Raw genomic sequence first — 26,475 nt, forward strand, 5'->3', positions numbered from 1 at the left:
TGAAAAGCAAGTCCTGTGGCGACATGGCACCCAAGAAAGAATTGAGTCAGACAACAGGACTCATTTCCGAAACAACCTCATAGACACCTGGGCCAAAGAGCATGGCATTGAGTGGGTGTATCACATCCCTTACCATGCACCAGCCTCTGGGAAAATTGAGTGATACAATGGATTGTTAAAGACTACCCTGAGAGCAATGGGTGGTGGGACATTTAAACATTGCAATACGCATTTAGCAAAAGCCACCTGGTTAGTCAACACCAGGGGATCTGCCAATCGAGCTGGCCCTGCCCAATCAAAACTTCTACGTACTGTAGAAGGAGATAAAGTTCCTGTAGTGCACATGAAAAATATGCTGGGGAAGACAGTCTGGGTTACTTCCCCCTCTGGCAAAGGCAAACCCATTCGTGGGATTGCTTTTACTCAAGGACCTGGGTGCACTTGGTGGGTGATGCGAAAGGATGGGGAAGCCCAATGTGTACCTCAAGGGAATTTGATTTTGGGTGAAAATAGCCAATGAACTGAATTGTATGATATTAATTGCTTTATAATACTGTATGTTATCTCTTAACTGCATGTTAATATAATAATATAGTAGGTTAATATTAAGTATATAATACTGTATATTATGATTGCTATATGCCACATCAATGGTATTGCAGTAAGAATTGCCCAGCTTAATGAAAATGAACTTTGATGAAACCATGTTGGAATGAGAACTGACTTCAGCATGCAACAGTCCAACACTGCACACCACCTCTCCTGCTCTGAAAGACTGTGATGACAGATGGAACCCAAAGTCATGGGCTAAATGAACTCAATGGACATTTTAGAGGGATGGGCCATAGACGAAGGGAATGATATCTGTGTGTATATCAAGATAGGGAAAGCGGTGGTGATTAATTGGAACACATTGGAAAGGGGAGGGCCTGTGCATGACGTAGATGGTATAGAATAAGGGGTGGATACTGTCCTGGTTTCGGCTGGGATAGAGTTAATTTTCTTCCTAGCAGCAGGCATGGTGCTGTGTTTTGGATTTAGTAGGAGAAGAATGTTGATAACACGCTGATGTTTTTAGTTGTTGCTGAGTACTGCTTATGCTAGTCAAGGACTTTTTCAGCTTCCCATGCTCTGCCAGGCGCACAAGAACCTGGGAGGGGGCACAGCCAGAATAGTTGATCCAGACTGACCAAAGGGCTATTCCATGCCATATGACGTCATGCTCAGTATATAAACTGGGGGGGGTTGGCCAGGGAGCAGCGATCGCTGCTCGGGAACTGTCTGGGTGTCGGTCGGCGGGTGGCGAGCAATTGCATTGTGCATCACTTGCTTCGTGTATCATTATTATTATTATCATTATTATACTGTTACTATTAGCATTACTATTTTACTTTATTTCAATTATTAAACTGTTCTTATCTCAACCCAGGAGTGTTTCTCACTCTTACTCCTCCGATTCTCTCCCCCATCCCATCAGGGTAGGGGGAGTGAGCGAGCGGCTGCGTGGTGCTTAGTTGCTGGCTGGGGCTAAACCACGACACATGGTGGACTCAATACTGTTAGAATTACAAATTAACAAGTTGCTGCATTCTAGCTTTTAGCTTAGGCTCCTAGATGACACCTACAGAGAACCCCAAGAGTCTCATCTTTGATTAGGTCCGCAAACCCAGTAACTTTATTAGCAACCAATATGGGATTGAATCTGTAGCTGAAAAATTAACTCTCTGTTAAACAACACTATATGCTTAACTCTTTCTAGTCAGGTCAGCAAGACAGACCTTAATCAAATATCTGAGATCCAGCAACTTGTCTCTTCAGAAGCTTAGGTCATGATCACTTGTGATGAGACTCTAAGTGCCTGTGGCCAATTCTGAGCATGGGAATTTGTCTTCCTCATTCTTAGTAGTCTAGTTAAGGACATCAGAGAAAGCTTCAGGGTTCCTAAATGCTCTGCGTGGCTCCCTCAAGTCTCCAAATTCAAACTCAGCTTCTCCACCCGTGGCCACTGTACAATAACATTCAGTGGTTACACAAAACAACCCCTCCCCAAACCCAAGGCATTTCCCCACAGAAATAAACCATGTCAATAAAACAGACACTCATTTAGCATTGCCATCAGGCCTTAGCAATTTTTTTACAATTCCATATCACCATTTACACAGATATAATATATGATTATGATTATGCTTATGCTTCCCAGTATAGATATTTGCAAGAAACTAAGTTTAGGCTTCAAATACATGCAACTGTTTTATGCACTAATGATTCTATTTAGAAGATGTAAAAAAAAAAAAAATTTAAGCTCACCTACTGATAGAAGACGCCACGTAACAGCAGGGGTAGCAAAGCAAGCAAACACATCATCAGTGCAGGCAAAGTGAGTGAGGTGGGGAAGGATCACTGACTGCCCACGGCATTGGCCCCACATATACACCTGGCCACTCTGGGTCTTGGCAGCCGACGTGTGAGCAGAGTGGCAGGCTGCAATCTCTATAACTCTGAATTTACAAGCAAACAAGAAAAAAAGCAAGTCACTCTCAATAAGAACAAAATGCAGTGAAGCAGCTCGCTACCTCCTGTCTTTCTCTGGTGCAAAACGTATTTGTAAGCATGCATGCACTTCCAATTGCAAGAATGTTTTCCTATCATACGCAGCAAAATTAAAAGGGCTGTCAATGTTTCTTCAAATAGCATGCACTCAGAAAGTTTCTCAGTGAAAAAGCATCTTGGGAGTGAGGAGGCACTGTTGCAGCAGAGCAGTATATCTGCTGCAGCACATGCTCTACCGACCCCCTCGGCTCCCTCAAACAAAGCTATGATGAGTTTCAATCTCTGAATGTCCTCAGTGGTGCTGGGCAGTGAGGTGAGTGGCTGCATTAAGCTGTAGAGAAGGGGCACTTGGAGAGGTTGAAGAAAAAAAATGAGGAGGCGTTTCAAAAAAAATGAAAAAAAACAACACAAAAAATCTTTTTCCTGCTTGCTTATTGGTAACAGTTATAAACCAACAATTTAAACATACTTCTTTTAATTAAAATCCTGAAATGTCATTACTCATACAATTATTATCACTTCCACTTAACAGACTTTCATTTTGAAAATAAAAATTAGAAACAGCACTAAAAACTGTTTCTAAGTGTATTTTAGGTATATTAGGCTATCTCACTAATCCTAAAGTTGATTGAGGATTTCAAAACTCCCGCTGTGTACAACATTACACAATCCACTGTTTTGCAGCCTGAACTACTGCTTGTTTACTTGTTTTAACAGCTGCCGGGGGAAAATAGCTGGGAAACAACTTGTTTAATGCTGTATGTACAAATCTTGCAGGCTTTAGTGAGGTAATATTCTCACTGACACCAGGAATACATATTCTGGCCAACAAAAGGGAAAGGCAGCATACAACATTAAAATTTATATTAAAATGTGGTAACGTTTTAACTGCAGCCAAAGTGTCTGGAAAAAAATCAGTAACATTTTAAGCAAAAGCACAAACACACATGAAGAAATAGCAACATTCAAAAACAGGCCATGTCTTATCACCAGAGAGAAGTTGCCTCTTCCTTACAGTAACATACACAGACACAAGTTTAAAAGGGACATCTCACTTTTCTTATTTTTCATTATAGGAGGCCAAAATCAAGACCTCAGTAGTAAGGAACAGATTCAAATTTCTGGCCACATATATATATGGCTTTACATTAGCAGCAGAAATAACTGCCCCACTACTCATCAAGTACTTACAGGAAAATATTTAACTTGTAAAAATATAAGCTTAATTTTCCGGCAACAATACCAAGAAAGAACTCCTTCCTTTCTCTCTCTTCTGGGTTATGAACTGGGTTTAATAGCAGAAATAACACAAGTTGCAGATGTCCACTCTTCACTTTTTCTGTGTGTACTTCTTGCCAAAAGTAGCATATTAAAATAAAATTTATATTCAGAGACAATAAAGCTTTTATCACTGACTTCAAACAATGAAACTACACCACTGAAGAGAAACTGCAATTAAGGCCTATAAAGTACAGTGTGAGCCAAAGCAAACAACAGCACGTTTGGGCTACTCGGAACATTCCTTTTCTCTTTCACAAGAATGGTTATGGGGCAGATTCAAGCACTTCCAGTGAAAATTCTATTTGCATTTAGCAGAACCACCATTGCAAAAAAATTATAGGCTATTTCTTCCCAAAAATAGATTGAAAATGCCATTGTTTTCTGTAGCTCTTCTGAGACTATGCCAACTAATGTCTGACTGCTAGACTGTAAGTATTACCTGTCCTTATCCACAATAACTGTTGTAGGGTAAGACTGGTTACTTTTATTCCCAGTACCCAACTGGCCATATGAATTGGCTCCCCAGGCATAAATCTGACCTTCATCTGTTAGCACTAATGTATGTGCGTAGCCACAGGCAACCTACAAGGAATAATAAAAAGAAAAATCTCATTTTTATGTAACAGTAAGTTAATACAGACAGATACATGTTATGCTATACATTAATGTTATTGATTCCATACCAGTGTAAAAATTACAAAAATTACAGATAAGTTTATTAAAATGGGAAGCAAAGTAGATGAGGTGACTTTGAGGAAAAGAAGTATCAGTGAGGAACCCTGCCAGATAATCTCAAGAGTCCAACAAAAGAATAGGTAGAAATTGAGAAAGAAGGAAAACTATATGGCAAATATGAACAGTATGCAGAGAAAAATGCAGAAGGTGGCAGATTGTCTTGCACTGACCTTGTTCTATGGGCAACTGCTCCAACGTGAACAGCTTACCGCTGTAAAAACCGGTGAGGTCTCCCTATCTGCTCCTCTCCTCCCCGACCGCCAGCCACACAAAACTGCCTCCTCCCTGCGCCAGTTCTAGTGCTCACCAGACCCTCTGCTGAGATAACTTACACCACTGGAAGGAAACCCTCCACAGCTGGGCCTGAGGACCACCAGTGCCCACACAAGGTCAGCAACAGGAGCAGCCAGCCAGGAAAGATTAAACTCTCCAACCTGATGGCAGCACACAACTGTGTCAGCTCATACCCTCTGGTGGAAACCCACTCGGTCCTGCTGAGCTGCCTCCTCAGGTACCCTGCATAAGCTTGCTCAAATATCCACTTTACAATATATACATGCAGCACATGCCCCACATACAGATATGCAGTGGCAAAATTACCAGCAGCAGTCTTGCTCTGCACGAGTTAATGTAACCTATTATAGCTAGATGGCTATCAATAACCAATTTACGTTGCTCAAAACTAGCTCACCTATCTTTATAAAATCTGCAAAGCAGATACACCATAAGTACATCTAGTGCACTGGCACCCGTGAAGCATGTGATGTGCTTTAAATGAAATAAATCCTTAAGTTATTTACTGATTGGAGGTCTACAACTTGGTATTAAACGATATCAAGTAAATGAAGTGGATGGAAATAGGATCCACGTCAAACTTACTGGAGCACTCATACTCTCTAAACAGGAGCATAAATACAGGGGAAAATAATATTCACTTTATTACGTTACTCTCCAACAGCAATTGTTACCAGCAAAGCTACTGTCTACATCCTAGGAACTGAATGTAAAACTATGTAATTAAATGAGTTTATTTGAAAAGGTTTAAAAATTCCATAACTTCCCAGAGTAAATGTAACAAATAGGATCCAAAGTTCAAAACACTCTTGTGAATTTTCACTAGGTTACAAACCCAATGTTTTCTAGCAGAATATGTCATTTTCCTGACAGTATCCTCTATTTTGGATAAATCAATTAGAAAACTTCCAGTATCATTTCTGCAGTTACTTTAAATATTTATCAGTCAAAAGAAGGTATCAGTTTGCTAGTTACACAGTTTGCCAGTTATTTGGTAAAGTGTAATAACCACCCCAGATCAAGACGGACCATGGAATCATACCACCTGTTGGCCAAAAGCAGTTGGAGACAATTTGTTCAGACTCCAAACACCAGTTAGTCACTGTGGCTGGACTGCAATTCTAAAAGTGATATTCAGTCTGCCAGAAAGACAAAATGCTAAACTGCAGCATTTTCCCAGAAAAGAAGACAGGGGTTATTGAAGAATGGGGTAGCCTAAGAAGACTTTCTTATTTACTAAAATAACAGGATTTTTTTTTTTTAATTAAGTTTCGCAGGAAAAAAAAAAGACCAAACATTTCTAATGCCCTAGTCCTGTTTAAGTACAATCCTGACCTCACTGAAGTCGACAGGCAAATTCCCGCTGAACCCCACAGGGTCACAGTTTCTCCCCTACTGACACAGGTCCCCTTTAAGATACATATCTTTATTCAGATAAATGGCACGTTAAACAAAGAGATAAATGTAGAATAAGCATTGGCATATTTTCAGTTGTTGATGAAGTGTTTGACACGGAGCATCACGCACATACCCGCTGCACACGAATGCCTTGCAAAGCTGCTATTCGGCATGGTGTTGGCTGATTGCCGCCGCTGCCCAGTCCAAGCTGGCCATTACCATTGTAGCCCCAGACATAGACCTTAAAACCAGAGACAGGGATTTTAACTGTTTGCTACTATCTACTTCTTTTGAAAGCAATGTAACTACTTCAGAGTTACAATAATAGTTTTCTTCAATATTTCCTGTCCCCACACCTTAGGATCTGTACTTTATTTGTAGATACACACAAACACACACACATGCATACATACCTATATAAACATACATACATACACATATCTATACACACATGTATATGTTTTTCTGTACCAGAAATTTTGGATGCTGCTTCTGTTTAAAATACCAACTGCATGCTCATCTAAAATTCCAAACCTCCATATTCATGTTGCTCTTTAAGAGTTAGATTATGTAAGACTACAATATTATAATATGAAGAGTAGAAAATAAGCAATTCATATGGCTGTTTCCCAGCACAGAGCAAATTCAGCATGAATACTTCCCCTTTTCAAAGAGCTAATTTCTCATTCAAAAAATCCTCTAACAGGAAAGAAAACACTACAAGTATAAACTGAAAGCTATGCACAACGGTTTGAGTAGGCTGTTAACAGCTTTATGCTGAACATAAGAAAAAGAGAAAATACTGAGCTCTGATAATTTCAGTGACGTGTTCTGCTGCAAACAGTCAATAGCTACTTAGGTCTAAACTGAAATACTTGGAACGATGGAGCTAGAGAGGATGTAGGCTGCCCAAAATCTTCAGCTCATATGACTAAAACAACAAGAACACTACAACCTCTTTGTATCTTTGCCATGAGGATAAAAAAAAATGAGGGATTCAAGGGGTACTGCAGTAGAGCAAATATATGCAATGTATATATTTTTATTTTCTCTGTTTCCTCTTGAGATGAAGTGTGCATATATGAACACTGAAAATTAAAATAGCATTCACTGATTATTCTCACATTCTTGATACTTAAGACTCTAGTATAGACAATAATTCATTTTTCTATGACTGCTAAAGACAGCAGTGGAATAATGTATTAATCAGTGCCTTCATTTTTGCTAGAATATAATACCAGCTTTAAAAATCAGTAAATCAGTGACGCAAACTTAGTTATTTTTACACAGAGAAAAATGAAGCTAGCATGAAATGCTAAGTATACATATATAGATTTGATATGATTTAATCCCAAAATTTGTAAAAATCTCCTGACTTTCACAATGCTCTTTTTACTTCAGAACTGTATTTTCAAGTAAATTTGAAATTTGATACTTGAATTCCTTCAATTCAAAGCCAACTTCAATAGTTGATATAGAGTAATAGCTGCTAAAATTTATGAGTAATCTCATAAACCAAAAAGCCATAAAACAAATGTTAGTTAACACATTTTCCCTGTTTCACTCTACCTCCTTTCTAAAGAAGAAACCATAATCAGCATGGATAGGAAGCTGTGCTTAAGTATGTCAGAATGTGCAGGACAATTTATGACAAAGGTTTTTATAAGCAGTATAAGCAGGTAGATTTGAGGGAGTCTGGAAAGGTATGCTTGTTTTCTGAGTAGTAGCTCATTACTGACAGGTTTGAAATGATCTACATCCCTTGATACTACATAAAATAAAATTCAGTCAGAAAATTCACTTGAAGTTTCTTACCTCTCCATTTTCAACCACAGCCATAGAGCACATCTGTCCACAAGCTATATTAACCACTATTTTATTTTGTAGGCAGCTGGTAACTCTTCGAGGAATTGGTTGATTAGCTGTTGAACCAGATCCAACTTGGCCTGAGTTATTATAACCCCATGTGTATACCTGTTGTAAGAGAATTGTCATAAAAGAAGGCTATATAACATACAGTTCAAAGTACATATTCAAGAGAGAAAAAAAGTTATACGCATAAAAAATTACATTTTGAGTTCAAGTGGATGTATTCTTTTAAAGATCTAGGCAGATACATAGGTTTACAATTTAACTGTTTCTATCAAAATTATGCCACTTATAATATTTATATATTCCATTCTTTTATACACCGCCAATCAAAGGTAAGAGGCAACATGACAGCTGCATTAATGCTGGAAGAATCCATTGCTAGTTTTCCAGAACCCAAAGTAGAATGGCTAACTGGACACAAATGGCACCTCAAAGTAAGTGACAGAAAACTTTTTACTTTGGTGGGTAGAACTCCTTACATGAACATGATTTATATTAATGTCAGCTTTAACACTGTTAAGCATTTACAGTAGAGCATAGCATAGGAAGGAACTGGCTGCCGTCTACAAAGAAACTATAATTTCTTATTACAAGCAGATGTGGCACAGAAGTTGATGTTCTGCACGCACTTCAAAGCAGCTAGACCCTAAGAGGTCTTCCATTTTTATCAAACATTTGCATTGCATCAGCACTGTGAGGATAGCAAGAAACAAGGTCTAATGCTCTAGGTGCAGAATGTTTTCCTGTTTCTCACATATGTGAATTTCATTAAGAGAAAAGAGAGATTTATTCCAGCTATTCTCACCTCTCCATCAGATGTTAACACCATAGAATGATGAGAGCCACAGGCAACTTCAATGACTTTCTTGTTCACCAAGTTAGTAGAGACTTGACAGGGAACGAAACCATGATTTGTTGTACCATTGCCCAACTGACTATAAGCATTATGACCCCATGTATACACTTCTCCTTCTATAATAAAAATGTAAAAAGCTGGTTTAAAATCTCTATTTTTCCAATAAGTACACAACATAAAATTACAAACTGTAAAGTCAAATTCAATAACAATATACATATTTAAGTGTGTGTGTGTGTATACGTGTGTGTGTGTATATACATCTGCCTTTTGGGGCTCTTAAGCCCATGGACATACCAATGCTACCTTCACATAGTGTTGACCACAAATCCAAAAGGATAGTATCGCCATAATCTTAGTAAAGGAAATCATATAGCTAAAAGAAAGGACATAGCGCAATACAGAAGAGAGAAGGATGAAATGACAGTCAGGAGACCCCTTTTCAATTTCGTTGTTACTGACAATCAATCAAAATTTCTTGTCTATGCCTTGGCACTGTTTCCCACTTTGGAAAATTCAAATAACAAGCTTTCATTCCTTTACAACGTACATGAAGATGCTTGTAAGAAAAACTTATTATTGCTTATTAATAAACATATTTACTTATTATTTAATACACTATTCATGTCCTGTATTTTGAGAAACATGCTAGTAAAATTAGAAATGCAAGAAATGTCTGACTGGGTTAGGCTGATGGTCCACCTAGTGCAAAATTCTGTCTCCAACTGACAACAGAAAAAAGGTGCTCTTTAAGGGAAACACCAGCCTGGTCACTTTTTGCAGTTCCCAAGCATTTACAATCACTACAGTACAGACACTGCCAGGTACTTCTGATTCTCTTTAATATACATATATTGGCCCATTATCCATGAAGCTAACATATTTTTGTACTCACTTTGTTTCATCTGTTTTAAATCAAGTGTCCTCTAGTTACAGTAGTGCAGGACTTGAAAAACAGCTGTCCTACATTCATCTTGTCTATCATCATCATCATTTTCTAAACTTAAATCACACTGTTATTGCAGGAGAGCTAGGTTTGACATGCAACTCCATCAGATTTCTAAAGAGATCACCAAACTCCTTATCCCTGAGAAGGGTTTCCTCAGAACTACAAAGTCAGAATGTGCTACACTAAACCAATAGTTCTCTACAATAACAGGTTAAATCTAATGACTTTATCCTGTCAAAAGCAAACAACTTTCTCTTCCTTTCACCAACATGAGAATACAAATTTCAGTAAACAGGTGAAACAGCCATTTAGAAACATACAACGTAAACTGGAAATGATAGTAATTAACAAAAGAATTGTGAAATATGTAAGGGCTTTCTGAATGGTAGTTTAAAAGGGGCTGTACTGAATGGAAATTATTCATGCAAATGGAGTTATGAGTAAAAATCATCAAGGATCAGTTCTGGACCTGTTCTTTTGCAGTACTTCAGTTCATCATCTGGGTAAGGAGAATGAGTGTGTCAGTGAGATCTGCCAGCAACAAAGCTCAGAAGAATACAGATACATATAGAAAAAGCATCCAGAATGGTTTATCCTGAAGACTGGAGAAAATGGTGGAATGTAACTGAATAGAAAGAACAGTCACACATTTACAACACAATTCCCCTCACCTACCTTTAGTCATCTAATCTAGACTACTCAAAAAGATTGCTTCTCTTTAATGGAGAGAGAGACAAACCTTAACATCATCAGTCAGACTCTAACAGAACCTCACTGGGAACACGATATTAGTCATCTGTCTTCGAGAATAATGTACTTGATTATGAACAGAAGGGCCACTAGCATGATGTGGATAATAGAGGGTCAATGAGACAACAGAAAACAAAAGGCTGAGAGGCAATATAACTGGTCTTTAAAGCATATTCAAGAGTAGGTACAGGAGGGAAAAAGATGCATTTTAGGTAAAGGACAATGTTGGCACAAGAACATATGGGCGTAAAGTAGCCACTAATGCAGTTCAAAAGCAATTCGAAGTTCCAAACTTTACTGCAAAGTAAAAAAAAAAAAAACTTCCAAAAATAGTAACAAGATCAAAGCAGAGCTTGAAAAACTTTGAAAAGAACTAGCTGTGAACAGAGCTAGCTGACATGTCATGTTCACCAATGAAAATATGTTGGACTTGATAGCCCAGAATGTCTGTCCCAGTTCCTCTCTTGCGTTACCAGCACAGACCTTTCACACCTGCTGGACTAATGAATGTGGACGTATCTGAAAAAGCAACATTCAGATCATACTTTACCTTCTGTAGCAAGAACAACATGAGGGCCACTTCCATAACTCAGACAGGCTATCTTTTTGCCGCATAGAGAATCTAACCTCCTTGGTTCAATAGTGCTCTGCATGTCACCCGTTCCCAAACACCCACTGCAGTTCATGCCAAGCACAAAAACCTGTTGTAAAAGAATCACAGAATCATAATTTAGGTTGAAATGGAGGAACTCTAAATGTCAACTAGTCCAACCCCCTGTTCAACAAAGGCCTAAATAGATCATTTGACTCAAGGCCATGTCCAGTTGAGTCTTGAACTCCTCCAAGGAAAAGATCTCACAACTCCGCCAGGATTTAACCACTCTCATCATAAATTTTTTTCCCTACAACTGGATCAGAATTTTCCATCTCCCATCTTGTGTCCATTGCCTCTCACCCCATCACCATGCTCCTCCAAGAAATGTTAAACTCCATCTTCTCTTTATCCTCCGATGGTGGTAGGAAGCCATTAATTTGAATTGAAAATGTTTTAGTAGCAATCAAAATGATCAGGCATTTTTGCATGCAACTTTTTCTAGGTATACTATCATTATACTGGCTTTCAGAATAACCTGATACATAAATGACTGAATACATCATGTTCATACACACTCTGGGACAATTACCTCGTCATTTTCAGTTGCATACAACACTTCATTACCAGCACTGCCAAATACACAGGCTTGACGAATTAACTTGAGCTCTTCTTGGGAACAGAGAGAAAAAATTGGCCATTTCCCAACATCCAGCATCTTCAGGGCTGACAATAATGTTGCCTCCAAGACCTGATATTATAAAAAATGATATCAAATACCTAGACAGAGAGAAATGTATACCTTTGCACAGTAAAAAGGATAAATTTAGAGAAACACCACCATCTCCTTGCTCAACCAGAAACCAGTATTTGAATTCTAGACCAATACTTGGAGGGAAGCCATTAAAATAAACAAATAAGCTGCATCTTGACCTAGAAAGAAAGCATCTACATGCATGGAGAAAAGTATCCTATAAGAAGTTAAACAGTGAGGTTGTATTTTCACTATATTCATACAACATAACTGCTAGCTTATAGAATTCAATGTAGATATAAATCTAATATAAAGCGTAAAGTATACATGCAAAACTTGAAAATAATTTGTGTCTTCTCCTCTGGTGCTAAAATTGGTAGTAAAAGAAGAAACCATACAAATCTGCCCAAGAATATACTTATCTTTGAAATATATACACATTTGTTTTCATGCATTGAAAATGCAAACTTAAGAAAACTTGAGAAACTTTTTCCTTCTCCTTTACTTCTGAAATTTACTTCTGTGTTTCAACAATTATTGAATCTTTGGGAACTTCCTAAGAATATCTGCATTTTATCTAAGTAGACATATAACAAAAGCAAAAAGATAATTGAGCATTCTCCATCTTAGCCAAGGACAAATGACAAGTTTATAGTTAAAGGAAAAGAAAAACAGATCACACCTTAAAACCAGTCAAGCTAATGTCTGACTCTCATGCAACATTTCTACTGCTTTAGTATATCATAAATCAGAAAAATGTTGCAGTATCAAAATTTAATAGGAAATTTTGCATGGAGCATGCATTGAATTTTCTTTACTGAAATTAAAACAGGCTCAAGAAAGGCAGCACTACTTGCCAGATCAGAAGGTAAGCAAGAATAGATTTTGCCTATCACAGGCATTATGTAGTTCACCATGTAACAGTGAGGACTGCATCATTAGTTTATTTCTAGCAAATAGCAGACTTACAAAATGATTCGTTACAGGATATAATTTTTTCTACCTCTGACTGAAGTGAAGATGTGAATAAATTCTAGTCTGGAGTCTGAAGCACATTATATCAGTCATAAAGATATTGCTTGTTTGATTAGTATCACTTCCTATGAAAAAATGTACACAGAAACATAGATAATATTTGAAACTAAAGAAATAATCTCTAAATTAATCCTGAATTAAAATCTTTAAACAAATAGCAGTTAATCACACAATTCTTTATAGTATACTTCTGAGGAAGGGAAAGGAGGGCTGGTCGTCTTCCCTAAAGAAAAGCTGTGGCTTTGATCACACTAGTTCTTGCCCCATCTCCTCACACCAAATAACTGACCAATTTCATTTTTGCAAGTTTCATTGCATTTCAAATTTGCAAGTGAAAGGGAAGTAAGATTCCGCTGACACAATCCATTTGGCAGGCAGCTGGACAATCAGACATGTATGTTATGAAATAAGTCAGCAAGCAAGTAGGTCGAAGCTAGTCCTAGCAAATGCTGTCCTCCATGACACATAGCAGGGTTATAAGAGACTAAGGACAAGAATCCATACGGAATCAGGCTTCATTCATCTGCTCTTCACAGAACAATCTGTTTGATGTCAAGAAGCTAGCATTAATTCTATGGAGGATTTTAGGCACTTTTAAAATATGATAATGAATACTGAAAGCATCACAAACTAGTCTTCCAATTGCATCAACAAAACTGCATCCCACTTTTGCTCAAGACTGATGAAGCCTGAGGTTCAAAAGGACAGTCAGGGTGCCCTTCAGTTGTACAGATATCCTTACTGGAATAATATATTGGTTTCTTTAAAATGTGGGCTCTAAGTTCCAAGTACACAGGGTCAGAACGCATTAATCTTAAATAGAAAAGGTTTCTTCTGTAACCTCCTTCTACAAAGCGCTCATGTTCTACCCTCATAATTAACAGGTTAAAAAAATCCAAACTGTAGGATTTCTTAACATTAAAATAACAAACTGAAGGAAAAAACCCCACTATTATAAAAAGCACCCAAGGGAAACATGATACTGGTTTTGGTGGGTTTGTTTTTTTTTTTTAACAAAAGAAATAACAACAAACTTTGTCAGACTAAAAAATATCCATAATCCAAATCCTATCTCTGGAATTATTACATTCAACTCAGTAAGAGATATTCTCTCATCTTTCAAGATTTTTTCCCCTCCCACACTTCTCCCAAAAATATGAAAGACAGCTTGAACTATCAGCCTGCCAATATTTATGTCCCATAAGTGATCAGTTCCCTCATATTGCACAAAGTCATGAAAGACAGAGTTAGACCAGAATTTGAGATTTCATATGGTCCAGCTACCTATCCCAAAGGTGTATCAGTTATGCCTCAAGAATTCCTAAACCTTCTACACTTCATTTGACCTCAGCAATCAGTTTGAAAGCTGGTTATTCAGTTTTATTTGTCATACATATTACCTTACAAGGCATCATCATTAAGCTCAAAATCTGAATGATGTTTCAATAAGTTTTACATAGAGTGTTCAAAGAAAATAAAAGAGAAAAATGGGAGGAAGTTTTTACATTAAGTTATGCTACAAAACTTAATTCCAACAATTTTATGTTGTTGAAACATTAGGTTGGAACATGTAACTTTAGAACTTAATATTAAATTAAACCAGCCTTGTAAGCCAAAGGAGCAATTCAACCTAATTAAAATGAATATATCGTTCTTCTAATATTTTGTGGATCACATAAGCAACATTTCTTTCGCTAGTATCATCTTCCTACCTATAGTTTTGGTGTTCTGTTTATCTTGAAAGCTACTAGCACGTACTAAGCTACTGCTAAATGGAACCAGGCTTCTTCCTTTTGAGTGGAGCAGTACGGAATTCTCAATACAAATTCACACTCTGACCTTGACACTGACTCCTTGAGAAGAAGGAGATTCATCCTCCATATGGATTTGTGCTTGTGTCCCCCTGCAGAGAGAGAACTGTGATTAAAATCACCATATCATATTGCTGCAGCAATACTTTACTTAATATTAAGCCATAACTATTTGCTTCCGTGGGGTAAGAAAACAAGAAACATGAAGCTCAGTCAATTTTGGTTTTATATTCAACTGTACAGTGATGAGTTAGACAGACTCTGCTCTTCTGTATTCTTACCTAAACAAGTAATTCTTGGACAAAATATTTTTTGAAAACAAGTAGTAAAATTAATCTGACTGTGATTGGAAAGGAAGAAGTTTTATTAAACACAACACTCCAATGTCTTTTTATTGCAGTAAAAATAAATTTAGAATCTTGCCGATGCAATTTTTCAACACATTTCTTTCAGCAAAGAAAAAGCACACTGGCTGGAGCTTTTCATTTCTGACTTAAGCCTTCAAATATTCCAGTTCAATTCTGAAAACCAATGTCAGAAAAACATTTGGGTCTTTTCAGCTTTACTGAGAATTGTTAAAATATTCACTCTGTTTCAGAAAATATTGCCAGCCCTGTAAATGACTTGCATAATTTCCATTACATGCATCATCAACAGAAACAGATTTTCAGATCAGATGTTTCTTCCCAAATAAATATGCACAACTCTACTATCCTTGAATTATTTCCTAACATGAAGCCATACAACTCCATTTCCAGTAAAATTGCAAAAATGAGTAAGCAGCTCTGAAGCTGTGCAAGCTTCTTCTACTCAACAAGTGAGGAAGTTGTACACATAATTTTCTTTGAGGTATACTGGTTCAGGCAATGCTAAACAACTGTTTACTTTTCACTGAAAATTAAATCTCTAAAATTCTGCCTACAGGCAGAATAACATCCAACAAACAAGAAGTTACCATTTTACTTAGCTACTTTTCAGAGGCATACCACACTTTAAAAGAAGTATCAAATGTAGTTTTATAAAACTACCTAACTTAGTACTAAACATGTCTCTCATGTAAGACTTCATGCCATGAGGCCTAGGCCAAGGACACAGAATACATGAAATTCATATGATTTAAATTTTATAAATGTTAATGATTTAACAAATATTATTTGATTTACTGAATAAACAAAAATTATTTTTATTTACTTGAAACAAATAAAAAACCCAAACAATTGCTGCAGCTCAACTATACTGAATATGCACAGTTAAGCTTATGCTTTAACAAACCCCCCAAATCTGCATACACACAGTGCATTTCATACACTTAGTTTGAGACATTAAATGATAAATTCAGCTCATGTGTGAAAGTCCAGCTACTTTCTTGTCCATGTTGACTGTGAGCTTAAGGCTCAAGCATACAACCAAACCAAAATAACTTGAAGCTAAGTCATATTCCCTTTCAAGTAGGAAAGGCTAAATGGCTGATTCAGTTCCCCACACGTTAGCACCTACTGCTGTTTGAGATGACCTTGGGGATCCCCAACACCAAATGGGGCTGGCAGATGTAATACAGGACGTGTAGGGTACCCATGCCACGCTGGAGCAGCAGCTAAGAACTAAACGGCACCAGACGGATACGCACGTGCAACTGAACAAGAGCCCTGCATAAGCACACGTGGCCACTTACCAAGCTTTACAACTTAATGGATACAGGGCAACTTGTTAAGCTCTCCCTGTTAAGTGATTTGTTATTTTCTTATTTTCTTCAACATACTTACTTGTCCAAACAACAAGAATGCAACCAGTTGATTTTGTGTACTTTATCTGAACTAGAAACAACTCACCCAATTAAGGCCTTTGGCACAACCACAGCCTGAGCAGGACTGTATTACCAAACTGCAATTCTGAAACATTTAATTTCAAGTATGTGAGTAGCCCTACTGTGAAACCAAATATCAAGGCTATCCAATATGCTGCAGCATCAATTTCCAGCACTCCCTAGCAATGCTGATACATGTTACCCACTTCTTGGCCATCCTTAGCCTATACTGAGCCCACAGGGCTGATGTGTTCCCCAAGACAGTAACTATTAACTATGAATTTTCTAATTTAAATAAATGCAAAATTCTGTATTTCCTTCCTCAAGCCATTTGATACATAACTGATATTCACGATTCTTCAAGTATTTCAATTCAATTGCTTCTGTTTAGACAAAAGCATAGTTTGACTTCAAAAGCAGTTTATTTGTTAGTATAAAGAAAGATACATCAAGAAGGACCATTTCAGTTACCCCATGAAAGGTTCTCCAGCCCACTACTTTTTCAGTCCCACAAACATGCTGACAGTTTTGAACTAACTTTTCAGGAACAAAGATCACCTACGTGTCCTCACAAGTCAAAAGTTACAACATGGTTTATCTTATATATAACTAAGAGAAAATTACCCTGCAACTCCATTCTTCAAGCTGTTCTGCAAACATAGACACCTTATTTCTGAGCAGCCCAACAGGAGTACATGGGATGGCTCAATTTATAGCAGTTTATTCTTTTATTCAAATTCACATATTCTAATAAAAGTATGAACTGATTGCCACATGTCTGCATCTGCAAAGATGTTCTTTCTAAGAACCTGTAATTGATTTAAGAGTACATATTCACCCTGGGATCCTGAAAATACAGACAAGAAAAATATTATTAAGCCTGTCTAAGAGTTACTAAACCTGTCTAAGAATCATTCTTATCTGTATACCTTTAAAATACTAGTGATGATTCATATTTACCTACTCGTAGGAATCTTCACTCCAGAAAAATAACCATTGTATATACAGTTAAGCAAAGAAAAAACAGTATTTTCATCAAAAATTAAAAGATAAAAAACTGTACATTTGAGTACTTCAGGTACAGAGACAAGCATACCCTAGCTATTTCAGACAAGTTATTGGGCTCATTCATCTACTAAATCTTGCAATATGTGTATAATTGCTAAGGAACCTTACTTTAAAATACCTACCCACTACATTTAAAAAAAAATGCAATACTTACTTTAGAAAGTAAAAAGGTAAGCAAGAAATATTTCTCCTGTATTAAAACTTTATATACATTTTCACTAGCTGTGTTTAAAAAAATTCCGAAGTGCAGATCTAAAGGAGAAAACTTCATTGTTGTAAACATCCATTTCTTGAGGAAGTGCACGGCATTCTAATACAAAAATATTTATATTAAACTTTCACAAGTCTCTTATCTGGAATCCAAGTACAATTTAAGAACTTGGACAGCATACTCCAGCAGTCTGAGTTTAGGTCTTGGAATCTGAAAGTTCTGACCCTGGACCCGGTCCAGCCATGATAGGTCTCTGGGTAAGGCACATACGCTTCTGTGGTACAGATAAGATTTTCTTAAGGAACACAAATACTAGTTTTAGTAGCCAAATTCTATTAGCAGTCTAAGACCATTTAATCCTAAATATTTAAACAGGTTCACTGACTTATTTGAATGTAAACATTCTTGTAGATTCTCTCTCCAGGAACTTGGCAAGCAAACAAAAATTTTCAGAACTCCACTTAGTATTTCCTCCCACTTAATCTGAGCATTTATGAATTTCAACTACTGAAGCAAAGGTCTGTCTGGAGGTTCTTCCCCAAGGACTCCAACCACAGGCTTAGGAAAGATTAGGAGGAAAAAGTCACAGAAAAATGGGACTTGCTGACACCTTTAGGAAAGGAGCCTAACCTCCTGTGATATTCTTGATTTCTCAGCAGTTTCCTACCGGAGTAGTCATGAAATGATGCTAACCTGTCCAAGCAATCTTGCAGAAGACAGACCAATAATATTGTCAGTTATTCCTACTGAACAGGTCACATTCCCTTTCTGGGAAGATATGAGTCTATTTTCAAAATTACCTTCCTTCTTCATGTACAAAAGTGAAATGTCATTACTCTGTCCCGTGCTGACAATAAACTGACAGAACTCATCTTGCCATTCATTCTTCCACTGATGCAGTATTTTCCACTACCAAGAAATTGCAGACGTTGAGAAACAGTTAAGTGATTGTTTGAAAAACTGGTATCTCCACCTAAAGCATAGTCGTCTCTTGTTCCCTTTTTGCTTCCTGACACCAGACTGTGACTTCTCGGCTCCTGATGCAAGCCCCACTGGCTGCCTACTAATTGCAAGAGCAAACCTACATGAAGTTTAGAGGCTAGATCCAAGAAACTCAGAGGTTCATCTACATGCAGTATGCTGTATTGGAGCTAGATGCTTGAAACCTAACTGCAAAGGCCTTTTTTTCCAGTAACATCATCACCCCCAAAAAGAAATTGGTTGCCAAGAACGAAAGCAGTGAAGAATAAGATGCAAACAACACACAAAAGAAAACATGGGCACATGAAAAGCAAGGAAGATAGTGGGAATACTGTTCTGTTACCCATGCTTAGCACCATCCTTCAATACAGGTTCAATACTGCTGTGATAAAGAGCAAATACCTCAGGGAAAAATGTATTGAAATAAGCGAGAAGACAGGAAAGAAAACAAAGAGCATGATTTTTCAACTCTCCAATGGTTTAAAAATAAGTGTTAGGGTCTGGTGTGAAATTTCTGCCCTATGTGGCAAAATTGCTTTGAAAAATCGTATGTAGATTCCTGGGACACCTTCCCCTCACCTCCAAAAAAAACCTACCTTGGGGTTTTCGGCTAGCAAGACAATTTGACTAGATGATTTTATAAAAATCAAATTAAGACTTTTAAAAGTCCTATTTGATGGTAAGACACACTGCTCATGTTGAGTTTCTTTATTTCTCCCATTCCTATTTCAATTACTTTTCTTCCCCTTAGAACTGCTGTCTGTCATCATCACTGATGTAGAATGCTGTATTGTTTACCAGCGAGCAACAAGAGTGGAAGTGACTGAAAAAATCAATCATCCACCAGAGGGAAAATGTTTAAAGCAAAAGAAAAAATATCTCAAATTCTTTTCTCATTCCATAAACCCTACAGTCACCCTGAAAAAAACATTTCAAAGCTTTGGCTACCCATCTACTTGACTGAAAAAAATGAAGATTTGAATAAAGCAACTAACAACTAATAAGAAAGAGAAACTATGTAACAAAATAATGAAAACCGGAAATAAAAAGACTCGAAAATAGTAATGAACTTTATACTAAAATTAAGCCTCTAATAAGACTGACTGAAATGTCAACATCAGCAGCTAAAAAAGCCTGATAAGGAGGTGTCGATCAAAAAATATTTCAACTTAAAAATATTTACACTTCTTTCTACAGGTGCAAAAACACCTTTTGAAAGCAATCAAGTGTTTCAGATCATGGAAACAATGCAAGAACTACCTTCAATGCTGAAAAGCATTATAGGAGGATGCTGGAGTCATTTTCACATCATTAGTGGTTTACTTCTGCAGTAAAAGATAAAAAAATATAATTAGCATTATCTCCAGACCTTGAAGTATATTAAAATAATCAAACATTTTGTTAGACAGTCTCTTGGGAACAGCATGTCAATCCTGTATCTACATCTAACCTAATGTAATCTAGTGTAACCTAAATCTAACCTCAGATGCTGAAGAAAAACATTTGTTCGCATTTTTTAATGTGGCTGATCCAAGATTTTCAGAAAATTAACTTGAAAAGCTCTTCCTCTTTGCTGAATTGTTAGCCAGACTCTAAACACACTTCAGTTCCTGTAATCTGTACATACACACAGACATAACAAAATACAACTGATGCAACTGTTAGCTCTTGCCTATTTTAAACGTTATATAAAATTCAAGTTAACGTATAATTGATTTGGTAGAATTTAAACTTATACTGATTCTTCATTTTGACCTTCTGACATCAGAGTTTGAGGAATCGGCTTTAGGGAAACAAAAGTATTCCAAAGATTTGGTTTTAAAAGAACTTTATTAAATATATTAACCACGTAACAGAGCAAAATAATTCAAAATAATGCAATAAATATGTGAAAGAAACAGCTATTATATTTTTAGAAACTTGAAGAATCTTAGTACAGAATATGTTAAAGCTTTAAGAAAAGCTAACAGGTCATCAAGTTTTTCAGGATAAGCCACATACAAGCTTCAGATGTTAGGTGGCAATGCACCTGCATATGGGAGCCTGACTGGACATCAGTTCAATGCCATAGGAACAGCATGTCAGGGAAGACCCTTTCTGTTATTACACAATCATAAATACTATATTGCATTAACAGAAAAACAGCATGCAAATGCATGCATTTTGTTGTGCCACCTCTAATGGGATCTGACCTAGGCTAAATTTTTAGCAGTCTGCAGTTACCTGATCCAACCAAACGTTGAGCCATATACCAGGTCTAGCTGTTGGATCTTTGACCTCACAGTTTGCCCCAGCTGTTAAAGAAGAAATATTCACAGCTTCTACAGTTCTAACCTTTAATCACTTCCTTAGATGTCCAAGGAAGGCCATTATAGCGTCATTTAGACTAAAAGCTTTAATTTATAAAATGTATCTTCTAAAACATACTAAGCCTTAACAAAAAACCTAAACAAGCCCAGAAGCACCACTAAACCAAACCTGGCTTGCTTTTCTACATTCCTTGCTTACTTCAGTTTAGCAGAGTTTTCCTGCACATCGGAGCCTTGGTCCATGATAAGGGTTCCTGCCTACAGCTACGAGGGCTACATGTTGGGTCACCAAGAGAACAGCTTTTCCAAGACAATGTCTAGCACGGCTCCAGCATGCATCTGGCTATAGCTACGCTTCCCTATAACACTGAGCACTTGCCAGAGCACTTCCTATGAACCCAGCATGCAATGCCTGAGCGGGTGGGAGGACGGTGCAATCTTTCCCCAACACAAAGTCAGAATTTGCCTAGGTATATACATCAAACACACATATATAAATGCATATCTTAAAAAAAAAAAAAAAAAATATATATACACACACACAGAACAGGTATTATATACCTGGAGCTGAGAATTCTGATAGTTTAAACTTTTATAGTTATAGCTGTCTGCATAAAAATAGAAGAGAGAGATAAAATAGTAAATAGAATGTGTATATGAAAGAAAAGTTAGCCCGCTTCCTCTATGAGTAAATGACTGTGTAACTGTCCATTTTGGGTATTTCTTTAACAGCCTTCTGATACTGGAACTGACCAATGTTAAGTGGCAACAGCATTGGATTAGACGTAACACACAGAGGTTTCCCAACTCTTAAAAAATAATTAAGAGACAAAATGTTAGTCTTTGTGGTATAAGCTTAAGCAGCTAATATTAAGTCTACCCACTGCAGCAGTCTCCTCCAAACTGCAACATATCATATGAATCATGATGCCAAGGTTATTTCACCTCAACTTTATCACCTGTGGTCTTCTATTCTTGTTTTTACTTACATGATTAAAGAAGCTTTAAAAACAATTGCCTATAACGAACTCAGAATTACTTTTGTCAATTTTCACTTTAGAACTGCACTTTCTCTCTTATATTTTTCTTTGCTTATCTGCCCTTTTTCTAGTCTTTGTTCCTAAAATCCTTTTTGAGATGGGTAAAGTTCTTTTCAGTAGACCTTTTCTCATTTTTTAGATACAAATTCCAAACAGATTCTACCTTTGGCGTAAAGCAGCTTCATACCTTCTTTGCTTCTAGGGCCCTTAGGACTCCAGTGCAGCTAACGTCACTAATCAATCCTCTTGATTTTTCAAAGTTTGCCCTTCTAAAATTGAGAATTTCAAACCTGCCTCTGTTTAGTCCTCTATTTTATTTCTATTTAATCTAATTAAAAATGTGATCCAAGATCACAAGCTGACTAATAAACCAGCTCTTCTCAGAATTTTTCATAGTACTTACTGAGAGCAAGTCTAAAGCAATTCACTGCTTATTTGGTAAGCTTACAGCAGTCATATGTAAGAACAGCTGGATCACGGTATGTCCTTCCCAAATGATGCTGTTATCTGTATCTGCGAAAGAAATCCACCTGTGACATAATTCCTCATAGTATCTCTCAGTAAGTGATATCCTTACCCAAATCCAACTCTTGTGGTCTATGGCAGACACCACCAAAAGCTCTTATAATTTTCTTTTCTCAAAGCAATGATACACTTGACTCATTTTTTTATCAACACAATCTCTTCCTGTTACTTCACAGTAAGTAAAGTAATGTAAAGTACTTTACATCACATCATTCACATCCAGTGTCATTCTGTCACATTTATTTCTCATACCTGGACAGTATTAGCTCTCTTACCCCACATTCAGTAGGATCATTATTTCTCCATGTTTCCCTTACTCCATGTCTGCTTTCACATCCTTCACCGCTAGTTCAGCCCCAATCATTTCCGATGGTGCACAAACACAACCGGCTGCAGACCTTGCTCAGTTCATAACCTGGAGTAAAATCCCTTTGCTAATTGTGCCCTCTCTTTTTACCCATCAGTATTAGGACTTTCATCTCCACCAGGAGGAAATACAATGCAATCCTCCCATCTCCCACACATTAACAATCCTTGGTTTCCCAAGTGTTCCTTCTCGGCATTAAAACTGTAACTGGCCATCAAGCTAAGCTTGTCTGTAACGTACCAAGAGCTTCAGGCTGCCCCTGCACGCTTGCGGACAGAGCTCTCCAACGCTATACAAATGTAGCCCTGACAAAACTAGCAAACCCTCTGTTATCAGCCATTTATAAACCAGGTGCCTGGGAAGCATAAGCCAGGGGAACGCCAGACCACCCCACCCCACCTCACCCCCCACCCCACCCCAATCCACACCACTCCACCTCACACCACCCCACTCCACCCCACCCCACTCCACCCCACCACTCCATCCCACTCCACACCACACCACACCACTCCACACCACCCCACACACCACTCCACACCGGCCCAGCACACGCAGAACAGGCGACAGCACCCTTCCCCAACCCTCCCTCCCCACCCATGCCCACGAGTGGGGTGGCCAAAGGGCAGCCTGGGGAAGGAAAGCCACCTTTCCCCCCTCACCGGAGCCCCTTCGGCCTGAGGCTGGGCCAGGCCGCGGGCCGCAGCGGCCTGCCGGGGGCCCGCCCCGCCCCACCGGCGCAGCCAACGGGGGCGGCCGCTGGGCGGGAAGGGCCGGAGCCCGGCGCCAGGGTCTCGCCCTGGGCCCGGCCCACAGCGGCGGTGCCGCCCGCCGCGCCTCCGCGCTCCTCGGCGGGCGGGCGCGCAGGGCTCTGCCCGCGGAAGGGGGTCGGGGAGGGCGGGGGCAGGTGGCGGCGGCCATCCCCGTGCCCCGTAGCTTACCTTCCCCGCAAGCGGCGGCGGCGGCGGCTCCTCCTCCCCCCTCCAGTGAGACGAGGGACGATGCCGCCGCGCTCAGTCGCCTCCTCAGCGGCGAAGGGAGGGAGGGAGAAGGGGGGAGGAGGAGGAGGAGGAGGGAAGGGGGTTAGCGCCTCCCCGGGGCCCACCTACTGCGGCAGGAGCGTGGAACGCGGCGGCCTCCGGGCCCAGGGCGGGTGGGGCTGCCGGGCTGCCGCGGGCCCGGCCGTGGCTGCAGAGCCGCGCTGGCTCTGCCGGAGAGGCCTTCGCTCCTGCCCAGCGGAGGCCAGGAGAGGCCAAGAGCGGCCAAGAGCACCCCTTCTGTGTCTTCTCCGCCCCGGCCCGTCTCTTTTGATGATACGGCCGCCTTGGGCAGGCCTGGGGGCCCCGAGCGAGCACGGCACTGAGGGAGGTAACGCCACTTTCCACCAAGCCTCAAGCTGTTGCCTGGGCCTGGATGCATGTGGCAGCACCACACAGGGAGAGACGCGAAGACGAGTGTTGAGGGCATGTCAAATACTGCCATGCTGTTCCAACGTGCAATCACTTACTCTTTTTCCCTAGGGAAGTGAGAGGGTATAAGTAGTTTCCTATTTCTCCTAAGATTTATGCTTAAAATTAAGCACGCCCAAGGAGGATAGACGTGAAAAGCTTTCCTAAAAGCAACAACCTGGCTGTTTTGCTTGGTTATGTCTCTTACCTTGAGTGTGATAATACCCCGCTCTCTTGCTGAGGTACATGTTGAGAGACCTTTGCTGTGGTATTCAATGATACTGTTAGGTTATTGCTGTGGGAACCTTATTCAGAAGGAGAAAGTTTTCTCTGGAGCTAAGGAACTAACTTGCTGTTGAAAATTAAATTCCTTTATCTCCTAGGGGAGGTCCCAGTTTTTCTTGTGGGAATCACAGCCTCCTAAGAAGGTTTTGATATTTTGAAGGTTGATGCACTTGGATACAAGACTTCGGATGTCCAAAAATGAGGTTTGTATAAGCACCTAAAATAGCAAGAACTTGTCCTCATAGTTACTAAAGGAGTAAGGACAATATGTTCTCCATACTTGCTGCGTCGTATGACAGTCTCGTGTGATATGCTACACGTGCCTTGCATCCTGTTCTTCACATATATAGTACGTGAAGTGCCTGTATTGCTGTACTGACTACCAATGCTCTGTCCTAAAGCGCTCCCCTAATGCGTGCATGTTCTCTGCCACTGGCTGTAGTTTTCTGTGGAGTCGCTGTCTCCTTTTAGTTTGTCAATTATTTTTTACACTTCAGAATGCACTCAACTTCTATGCATGCATCCTGAATGCATTGTAATCTGCAAAGGGTATATGTTTTGTTGGCTCAGTCACTTTTGGTTCTTCCAAGATAAAATTGAGAGTATTTTTTGCTAGGAGTGGTTTCTTCATTCAAAAGAGATACCCATAATGATTTGTGTAGACTATGGATGGAAGACAATGAATTTTTTTGGGCACTGGGCTCAATAAGGACTTTTGTGGTGCCCGATAGTTTTGTTTTCTCTTTATATAGAATAAAATGATCACTTTATAACATGTTACCATGTTCCCTTCTCAGTTTCCTGCTTTCTTGAGCACAGTTCAGGGGGAAAAAACTTGCTAGATCTTAGATACATGTGTAAATAGAATAATATACATGATAATTTCAGTCATACAGACAGTGGTAACAAGACCCAATGGAACTTGAAGTTATTCATTTTCAGACTGGCAGTAAAGCAAAGAGTAATTGTCCTCTAAAACAAGTTTCATCTTGGGCTGTGAACTGTTTATTGATTCTTCAGTGCACATTTTAAAACAGTATTAGATATTTTTCTAAAAGTTATGCTCTATTTAACTCAAGGAAGTGCTGTGTGCTGTGTTAGGCTGAAGGTCACACTTAGAATCAGTGGAACAGATGGTGTATTTGACCCACTGAAACAAAGTGCAGTTTAATACAGTGAAGTCCTTAAATTGAGAAGCAATGGATGTAGATCTGCAAGCAGAAAAACTGCATTCTGGAACATTTAGCTGAAGGATTGAGGTCCGCGAACAACAACTGAAAGTGTAATGCCAGAGGATGTAGAAGTGAAAAAGGCTAATGTCATTCCTGAATATAAAGAGAGGAATCAACAGTAGTTAAAAGGTAATTTGCCTCCACTAATTAGTATTTTAAGCCAACTAGTGGGACGCTGCATATAGTGCTACTATACGTTTTGACAGAGAAGTTGAAAATGGGACAGGCTCCATGAAGATGATCAGTGATTTGAAAATAAGAGATACTCAAAGAGGTTATTTGTTTAGTTTATTAAAAACAGCTTAAAGGTCATTACAGTTTATAGGTTCCT

General features: G+C 38.8%; 1 protein-coding gene across 1 annotated transcript in view; it reads right to left on the reverse strand.

Moving 5' to 3' along the window:
* The window catches only part of RCBTB2 (RCC1 and BTB domain containing protein 2), a 31,486-nt gene extending 16,545 nt beyond the window's left edge, over window positions 1-14,941 (reverse strand). Inside the window, exons 1-8 of the mRNA XM_075708184.1 lie at window positions 14,906-14,941; window positions 11,870-12,028; window positions 11,236-11,386; window positions 8,936-9,102; window positions 8,074-8,232; window positions 6,392-6,499; window positions 4,271-4,413; window positions 2,308-2,498 (exon numbers count right to left, since the gene is read on the reverse strand). Coding sequence (XP_075564299.1) covers window positions 2,308-2,498; window positions 4,271-4,413; window positions 6,392-6,499; window positions 8,074-8,232; window positions 8,936-9,102; window positions 11,236-11,386; window positions 11,870-11,995 — 1,045 coding nt within the window. The 5' untranslated portion in view covers window positions 11,996-12,028; window positions 14,906-14,941. The remainder of the gene's footprint in view (window positions 1-2,307; window positions 2,499-4,270; window positions 4,414-6,391; window positions 6,500-8,073; window positions 8,233-8,935; window positions 9,103-11,235; window positions 11,387-11,869; window positions 12,029-14,905) is intronic.
* Window positions 14,942-26,475: the final 11,534 nt, after the last annotated feature.

This window comes from Pelecanus crispus, chromosome 1 (assembly GCF_030463565.1).
Source record: "Pelecanus crispus isolate bPelCri1 chromosome 1, bPelCri1.pri, whole genome shotgun sequence".
In the NCBI taxonomy this organism is placed as follows: domain Eukaryota; kingdom Metazoa; phylum Chordata; class Aves; order Pelecaniformes; family Pelecanidae; genus Pelecanus; species Pelecanus crispus.